The 9487-nt window shown below is 46.6% G+C and overlaps 1 protein-coding gene across 1 annotated transcript in view; it reads left to right on the top strand.

Annotated features, from left to right (window-relative positions):
• Positions 1-8745: 8745 nt before the first annotated feature.
• PTCHD3 (patched domain containing 3) overlaps positions 8746-9487 on the top strand; it is a gene marked incomplete at both ends in the record, with an annotated part of 32274 nt that continues 31532 nt past the window's right edge. The window contains one exon of the mRNA XM_081110432.1: positions 8746-8862. Coding sequence (XP_080966558.1) covers positions 8746-8862 — 117 coding nt within the window. The remainder of the gene's footprint in view (positions 8863-9487) is intronic.

Here is a 9487-nt window from a genome sequence, read left to right as displayed (position 1 = left end):
TAATATAGCCCTGCAATATGTCTTGATAAATGGTATGGGAGTTTCTCATTACTTTCCTTTTTATTCAGTTATTCGTGTACCTTTATTTTGCATAAATTTTAGTGGGTCTTTCAGTTTCTTCAAAAAATCTAACTAGAATTCTAAGTAGCATTACATTTATAGATTAAAATAAGGAAAGTTGCTGTATTTGTTATATGAAGTAATCCCATTCAAGAGCCTTGAATTAGCTAGCTTTTATTCAGACGATTGTTAGAATTTACAAATTCTAATAAATTACAAATTCTAGCAAGGGTGCTGAATATTTTTACTAGTTTTAGTAATTTCTGCATTTAAAAATTTGTTTTCCCTGTTTGGGGGCAGCATCCAGGAGGCGGTGTGGAGATGGGGATGGGAGTCATGAGGGCCACCTAAGTGGGCGCTGGGTGTGGGGTTCAGTCCTCGACGGGTGTCCCAACCATGGCCACTAGGTCCCTGGGGCAGCCCCTCCGCGGCAATGGCTTGCTGTGCAGCCTCACCTTCCAGGTCCTGCCTCCGGAGCCCTGGGCACAGCCCAGCAGGATTCAGTGATTGTGGAAAAAAATGCAATAAAATGTGAAATGTGGGCCCTGAAAAAAAAAAAAATTTGTTTTGCTATATGATGCTTTAATCAGAAATTAAAGGGAGTTTTATCTCTTTCAATCCTTCCACTTCTCCTATGTTCGTAAGTACTCTATTCTTAGGTATCGATGTGAACCACCTACTCTGTTCTTCTAGGCTTCAGACTGTGTGAAATAAATTTCTATGGCTTATAAGCCAAGAAAAAAGCATATACTCATTCCTCTACTCATTTCTTTTGCTATTGAGTTATATAAGTTCTTTATATAGATTGAAGATTAGCTCCTTATTGGAAATATAATTTGCAAATATATGGTAACAGTGAGGGTCCTTGTCTTCCTTCCTTTAGGCACAATGTTTGGTGCATAATTTATAATCTTTATCAAGTTATAGTTCTCTGAGTTTTTATTTTTTATTTTTAAGCACAAATATGTGAATTTAAAAGATATTATTTCTACAGCTCTTTATTAAAGTACTTTTTATTTCCTTTCTTTCTTCTTCTTTTTTTTAATCCTTCTCCCTGAAATACCATTTTAGCTCAAGTGTCACTGGGGGGATTGGTTATGCAATAACTGCAGACTGTGTTCCTAATGCACAAGATAACACGTATGCCAAAGGCACTCCCTTCAGAGGGGCGTGGTTAGCCTAGAATAAATGCATTCTGTGAACTATCCCAAATGAAACTGCTGAACTTCCCATTTCAAAGTTGCTTAAATTCTTGGGAATTTGCGTTTTCCTTCTCTTGTTTTAATTAATTATTAATCATTTTTTTGTTTTTCAATTACACTTGAATACATACAACACTAAATTAGTTTCAGGTTTACACTCCCATGACTAGACATTGTAAAATTTACTAAAGCACTTTTTAAAATAATACAATTCAAAAAAAGTGAAAACACCTTAAAACACACTGCTTCCAAACTCTTCTTGTCTATTGTGTTGATTGATCTTTGCTCCTTGATGACTAAGCAATTTAAGATACAATGTAATGTCCTTCTGCCCATCACTCCCTATTATCCTTCACGCCTGCATTTAAGAGAAAAAAAGCACCTGGAAGTGAGTACAGAGTATTATAGTGCAAAGGAAGTCAGCTGCACTTCTTACTCATGCTAAAGCAAAGCCCACTCTTCAACAAATCCCTGCCTTTGCCAAATAAGACAGAGCTGCAAATCAGAACTGATGCTAAGAGAAGGAGAGAATAGTACCACTTATGTCAGTGGACCCAAAGAGCCCCCAAATAGATAGTCTTTTTAATATGTGAACAAACACCAAAGACCACCTGGCAGATGAGAAGAGCTAGTAACATGAAAGACCAGGGCCAAAATAAATTTTAAAAACTGACCCTACAGAAAAAAGATAGATTAGAAAAAATAGACTTTAAAAAATCAAATAACATGCTAAGTTTTATAATTTTAATAATAATAACATTTATAATAATATCCTATCTAATAAAAGAGAAACATGGTAATTCGCATACGACCACTACCCTTCCCATTGGCTAATCAGAGCGATATGCAAATTAAGTGCCAGACAAGATGGCGGCCGGCAGCCAGGCAGCTTAAACTGAACATGAAGCTTGCTTGCTTCAGTGACGGAGGACTGCAATGTTCCCCGCCTGCCTTGCCGGCCTCTGAGCTTGCAGTTTAAAAAACACTGTAACAAATATAGAAGCTAAACAAAACCCCAGAAACCAGCTTTCAGAGAGCTGGGATCTCAGAGCTGGAGTTGATACAGAGTTTCAATTATAGAACCGAAACAAACCAGATACCTGCTTTCAGGAGCGGAGGCCTAAGAGCTGGAGCCTCAGAACTAAAGCGGGCCCAGAATAAAAAAAGAAAAAGAAAAAAAGGAGCAGTTGGGAGCTTCAGTCCCAGCCTGAAAACAGCCCTCAGCCCCTCACCCAGACTGGCCAAGCACCCCAGTGGGGACCCCCACCCTGAAGGGGGTGTGACCAGCTGCAAACAGCCATCATCCCCTCACCCAGGCTGTCCAGGAACCCCAGTGGGGACACCCACCCTGATCCAGGACACCCTTCAGGGCAAACCAGCCAGCCCCCACCCATGCACCAGGCCTCTACCCTATATAGTAAAAGGGTAATATGCCTCCCAGCAATGGGATCAGCAGAGCTGAGAGGCCTCCCGGCACCGGGATCAGCATGACAGGGCGCAGCGCCCAAACCCCCGATCGCCCTGCGGCTCTGTGTGTAACAGGAGGCGGGGCCACGACCTCCCTATGGGCCCTGCTCTGTTCGTGACAGGGGAAGGCGCCCCAACCCCCTGATCAGCCCTGCTCTGTGCCTGATAGGGGGGAGCTCCCCAACCCCCTGATCACCCTGCGGATCTGTGTGTGACAGGGTGCGGCGCCCCACCCCCCCCACCCCACGGGCCTTGCTCTGTGTGTGACGGAGTAGAGCCATAACCTCCCCATCAGCCCTGCCCTGAGTGTGAGAGTGTCGGCGCCCCAACCCCCTGATCGGCCCTGCTCTGTGGGTGATAGAGGGCGGTGCCCCAACCCCTCCCTCACGGGCCCTGCTCTGTGTGTGATGGGATAGAGCCATAACCTCCCCATTGGCCCTGCCCTGAGTGTGACAGTGGCGGCACCCCAACCCCCTGATCCGCCCTGCTCTGTGTGTGACAGGGGGCGGTGTGCCAACTCCCCTATCGGCCCTACTTTGTGAGTGAAAGGGGGGAGCTCCCCAACCCCCTGATCGGCCCTGCTCTGTGCGTGACAGGGGGCAGAGCCCCAACCCCCTTATTGGCCCTGCTCTGTGCGTGACAGGGGGTGGCGCCACAACCTCCCCATCGACCCTGCCTTGAGTGTGACAGGGGGCAGTGCCCCAACCCCCCAATCGCCCTGAGGGTGACTGAGGGTGGCATCACAACCTCCCAATCTGCCCTGCTCTGTGCATGACAGGGGGCGGTGCCCCAAATCCCAAATTGGCCCTGCTCTGAGCCTGACCAGGGGCTGCACCTAGGGATTGGGCCTGCCCTCTGCCATCCAGGAGCAGGCCTAAGCCAGCAGGTCGTTATCTCCCGAGGGGTCCCAGACTGCGAGAGGGCACAGGCCGGGCTGAGTGACCCCCCTCTCCCCAAGTGCACAAATTTTTGTGCACCAGGCCTCTAATTGTCTCTATAAAAGAAAGAGCAGAGATAAGAATTATTCTAAGAGCACATAACTGTGGGTATAGCAAGCTCAATGAGATAAGAAAAACAGCCACAGGAAAAAGAATTTCTCAAATGTAAAAGGACTCTTAAAATGTAAAGGTCCTGACTACAGCAATTTAGAAAAAATACTCAGCCATAAAAAAAAAAAAAAAAAAAAAATACTCAGCCATAGATATCTCATTGTAAAGTGGTAGAATATTGAGCATAAAAAGAAAATCTTGAGTGTTTCCACAGAAAGGAAGACAAGCCACCTACAAAGGGAAAAAAATGTATACAATGCCATCTGATTATATTTGCATCAGCAAAACTGGACATTAGAAGCCAATGAAGCCAGATAGGAAAATGCAGGAGAAAAATGAAGACACTTTGGAACATACAGTGCTGGCAGCACTTTAGTAAAATGAAAGCCCAGGACTAACATGCATCAGTCCTCAAGAAAAACTAATGCAAACAAGAAGTGATCAAGGAAGCTCCCACTGTGGATAAAAGGATAACCAACTCAAAAGAAAAGAAAGAAAATGTGTATGATTCCACCTACATTAGGTACCTATAGTAGTCAAAATCATGACGAAAGTAAAATAGTGGTTGCCAGGGGCAGTGAGGATTATTGTTTAATAGGTAGTTTCAAGCTTTGCAAATTGAAAAGAGTTCTGTGGATGGTGGTGGTGATGGTAGTACAACAATGTAAATGTACTTAATACCACTGAACTGTACACTTAAAAATGATAAGCCAATCAGAGAAAGACAAGTATCACATGATCTCACTCATATGTGGAATCCAATGAACAAGATAAATTGATGAGCTAAATAGATTCAGAAACACAGAAGCATGGAACAGAGTGTTCAAACTCAGAGGGAAGGCAGGGGTTTGGTGGGTGGGTGGGAAGAGATCAACCAAAGAACTTGTATGCATATATGCAAAACCCATGGACACAGACAATAGGGTGGTGAAGGTGGGAGGTGGGGGGGAAAGGGGACATAATGTAATACTTTCAATAATAAAAGCTTTAAAAAATTATTAAGATGAGAAATTTTGTTCTGTATGTTTTTTAAAAGATAATTTAAAGTCCCAGATAACTGTATAAAAAAGTTATGATCTAATATGCACCTAATCCTATCTAATAAAAGAGAAACATGGTAATTAGCCATAGCTCCGACATGCTTCCCATTGGCTAATCAGCACGATATGCAAATTAACTGCCAACCAAGATGGCGGCCGGCAGCCAGGGAACTGACGCGAACAGGAGGCTTGCTTGCTCCAGTGACGGAGGAAGACAACGTTCCCCGCCTGCCGCTGCTGGGCTCTGAGCTGCTCTCTAAGAAACAATGTTGCAAATACAGAAGATAAACAAAGCCCAGAAACCTGCTTTCAGCAGCCAAGGTCTCACAGCTAGAGCCGGCTCTCAGCTCCAGTGACAGCCATAGAACGTAAATAAATCCCAGAATTTAAAAAAAAGGAAAAAGGGAGAGGTTGGGAGCTTCAGTCACCTGCCAGCCTGAAAACGGCCCTCAACCCCTCACCCAGACTGGCCAGGCACCCCAGTGGGGACTCCACCCTGAAGGGGGTGTGACCAGCTGCAAATAGCCATCATCCCTTCATCCAGGCTGGCCAGGCACACCAGTGGGGACCTCCACCCTGAAGGGGGTGTGACCAGCTGCAATCAGCCATCATCCCCTCACCCAGGCTGGTCAGGCACCCAAGCGGGACACCCACCCTGATCCAGGTCACCCTTCAGGGCAAACCAGCCAGCCCCCACACGTGCACCAGGCCTCTATCCTATATAGTAAAAGGGTAATATGCCTCCCAGCACCGGGATCAGCGGAGCCATGAGGCCTCCCAGCACCTGGATCAGCGGAGCCGCGAGGCCTCCCGGCCTGGGATCAGTGGAGCCACAAGGCCTCCCGAACCTGGGATCAACAGAGCCACGAGGCCTCCTAGCACCAGGATCAGCGGAGCAGCGAGGCCTCACTGCCCCTGTGTCAAGCGGAGCCGCAAGGCCTCCCAGCACCAGGATCAGCAGAGCAGCAAGGCCTCCTAGCACTGGGATCAGCAGAGCCAGGAGGCCTCCTGGACCCTGGAGCAGCATGACAGGGGGCAGCGCCCAAACCCCCTGATTGCCCTGTGGCTCTGTGTGTGACATGGGGCGGGGCCACAACCTCCCTCTCCGCTCTGCTCTGTTTGTGAAAGGGGAAGGCGCCCCAACCCCCTGATCAACCCTGCTCTGTGCCTGATAGGGGGGAGCTCCCCAACCCCCTGATCGGCCCTTCTCTGTGTGTGACGGAGTAGAGCCATAACCTCCCCATCGGCCCTGCCCTGAGTGTGACAGGGGGGAGTGCCCCAACCCCCTGATTGGCCCTGCTCTGTGGGTGACAGGGGGTGGCACCCCAACCTCCCCATTGACCCTGCCTTGAGTGTGACAGGGGGCAGCGCCCCAACCCCCCAATCGGCCCTACCCTGAGCGTGATTGAGGGTGGCATCACAACCTCCTGATCAGCCCTGCTCTGTGCGTGACAGGGGGGAGCTCCCCAACTCCCCAATCGGCCCTACTCTGTGTGTGACAGGGTACGGAGCCCCAACCCCCTGATCGGCCCTGCTCTGTGCATGATGGGGGCAGCGCCCCAACCCCCTGATTGGCCGGCTCTGTATGTGACAGGGGTGGCACCACAACCCCCTGACTGGCCCTGCTCTGTGCATGACAGTGGGTGTCGCCGCAACCTCCCCATCGACCCTGCCTTGAGTGTGACAGGGGGCAGTGCCCCAACCCCCCAATCGGCCCTACCCTGAGTGTGACTGAGGGTGGCATCGCAACCTCCTGATCCGCCCTGCTCTGTGCATGAAAGGGGGCGGCGCCCCCAACTCCCCAATTGGCCCTGCTCTGAGCCCAACCAGGAGCTTCACCTAGGGATTGGGCCTGCCCTCTGCCACCTGGGAGTGGGCCTGAGCCAGCAGGTCGTTATCTCCCGAGGGGTCCCAGACTGTGAGAAGGCACAAGTGGAGCTGAGGGACATCCCCCCCACCACTCCACCCCCTGCTCTGCCCCGAGTGCACAAATTTTTGTGCACCGGGCCTCTAGTTCATATATATTTCTATGTTAATAATGTGTCTATCTTATGGTTCTATATTAGCTTTACATTTACTCTTTTAAATATTTATATTCCTTAACAAATTAGTGAGAAATGTAAATAAAATGTCTTTTATGAGTGTGATCACCTATAACTAATTTTCCAGCATAGATTTTGTTGTATTTCAGTGAAAAAGTGATATGTTTGCCAAATGAATAGGCTAAACTCAAGCAGAGTTGACAATTCATGTTTTATCTTTTATTAAATTTGCAAAATAACTGAAACCTTTGCTTTTCTAAGTATTAAAACAATATTTCCCCAGGTTTTTTCTGCAGAATTAAAGTTTTGCAGATGTTAATTGATGTCATACATATAAAATGCTCTCCAGACAAATGCTTTTAGGGAAAGTTGGATTAAACAAGGTTAAAACAGGTTTCTCTAATGCGGGTCATGGCAGCGCCTGTGATATTCTAATTCTCACATTACAAAGGAGTAATACAATGTGTGCATGTCCCACCACACGTTCGATCGTGAACTCCCCTGCCCCCCTCAGTTCCTCATAGAGGTAACGTTGTGGAACATACTCTGGCAAATTTCTAAGATAGCCACCTTAGTTCTCCAACTTCTAGAGTAATTTTCAACATTTTAATTTTGCAATTATAATTTAAATTATAATTTTTTTCTGTTGTTATTTAAACACTCAAAGAAAATTAAATAGTTCTCATTAAAAACCCACATATCATCTTTGATTTTGGATGCTATAAAACTGTGCTCCTCAGTTTGCATAATCAGTCATCGTTAGCAATGCATATTATCTACTCAGACCATAGTTTTGTCAGTTTCAGCACGTAGTATCTTCTGGTAACTATCAAGTATGAACCAAAGAATTACATCAATGGTGAAGACATTTTCTAAAATTGATCACAGCTGCAAGAAACTTATTCATTTATATTCTCTCCAACCTCTCTATCCTGTAATGAAAAAACAACAACAAACTAAGAAGCATAGTGGCTAGAGTCTGTCTTTCCAGCCTGAGGTGGACTGGAACTAATCTGCAGATGGAAGATTCAAAACCAGGCTGCCTGCAACATCATAAGCCCTCCTAAGGAGCATGGCTAGAAGAATTCAGGTAAAAGGCCACAGGAAAATTATGAGAGAAAACAGACAAGGCCAATAATATGTATCACAAGCATCTGGAAACACAGCCTCCACAAAACCAATTCATGTTAAAGTCGCTTTTGTTTCAGGCATGGATGGAAAGAGAGATAATAAAGAAAACTATCCAATTTATTTTTAAGTCTTATATAGTTTTGTTTCTTTTTAAGGTATGGACGCAAGTACCAAAAGCTAATAGCTACAATTTGGTGGTATTCTGAACAATAGTCATTTTTTAAATTGATGTTGCCCAAAAGGTTAGTTTATTATCCTCCACACCTAGTGTTGTGCATTTAAACAGAGTGGTTGCAAACAGAGGGATGAAATCAGATTAAATACACTCAGTCCCAAGCTTTGAGGAAATGTTAAACTAGTGACCCGGCATGGGAAATCACATGGCCCCACCCACCTGCCCACCCTTGACACCCTAACCCAGCCGTGGGCAAACTATGGCCCGTGGGCCAGATACGGCCCGTTTGAAATGAATAAAACTAAAAAAAAAAAAGAGACCGTACCCTTTTATGTAATGATGTTTACTTTGAATTTATATTAGTTCACACAAACACTCCATCCATGCTTTTGTTCCGGCCCTCCGGTCCAGTTTAAGAACCCATTTTGACCTGAGTCAAAAAGTTTGCCCACCCCTGCCCTAACCTCTCCACCCAGAGCTCTAGTGCGCCTGGTCCCGCCCCCACCCTAGGTCCTGCGAGTCGCCTTGGCTGGTCCCGCCTCCTCCGGGCACCTCCCTGCTTCCACTGTCTCCAGAGCAATGCGGCGGCTTCGCCCCACCATGGCACTGGAGGAAAGCATGGAAGCCTCCTGCCTGCTGCAGAATTTCGAGTGGTGCTTCCTGGAGGTGTGCATGCTGCGCTCCTTCCCCTGGCAGGTGAGCAGTGGGCACACTAAGTGAGAGCGGTGGGTGGCAAAGGACTGGTGAGGGGGACACTATGGGCTCTCACCCCCGCCCTCCCTGCCACGGGATGGTCCCGCCTCCTCCGGGCACCTCCCTGCTTCCGCCCCATCTCTGGAGCAATGCGGTGGCTCTGCCCCACTGCACACACAGCCTCCTGCTGAATAGTCATTATGGTGTGAGAGCGTCATAACCATTAGCATATTAGCTCTTTATTATATAGGATAGGTATGAGCTATTCCTAGATGAAGGAACCAACACAAACAAAATCTTTACAAAACAAAACAAGGCATGGTTTGGGAATTAACTAGTGTAATTTCATTAGATGATATAGTAGACAAACAGAATAATGGGAGGGATGAAGAATAGAGAAGATAGGGCTAGAATGGAAAGTCTGGGACCACAATATTTAAGTTGAAGTCTTTGCATTTACATAATAGTCAATGGTAAGCTATGAAATGTTGGTGATCTTGGGATTAATATGAGCGGAGCTGTGATCTAGGAGATTCTTAAACCACTCTTAAATTCTTACATATATACTAGAGGTGCGGTGCATAAAATTCATGCACAGGTAGGGTTCTTGGGCCTACCTTAGCCGGCA

The sequence above is a fragment of the Myotis nattereri genome (genome assembly GCF_964212035.1).
Source record: "Myotis nattereri genome assembly, chromosome: 1".
NCBI classification, from domain to species: domain Eukaryota; kingdom Metazoa; phylum Chordata; class Mammalia; order Chiroptera; family Vespertilionidae; genus Myotis; species Myotis nattereri.
The sequence above is the reverse complement of the archived record's forward strand: the minus strand, read 5'-3'. Positions and strand labels throughout refer to the sequence as shown.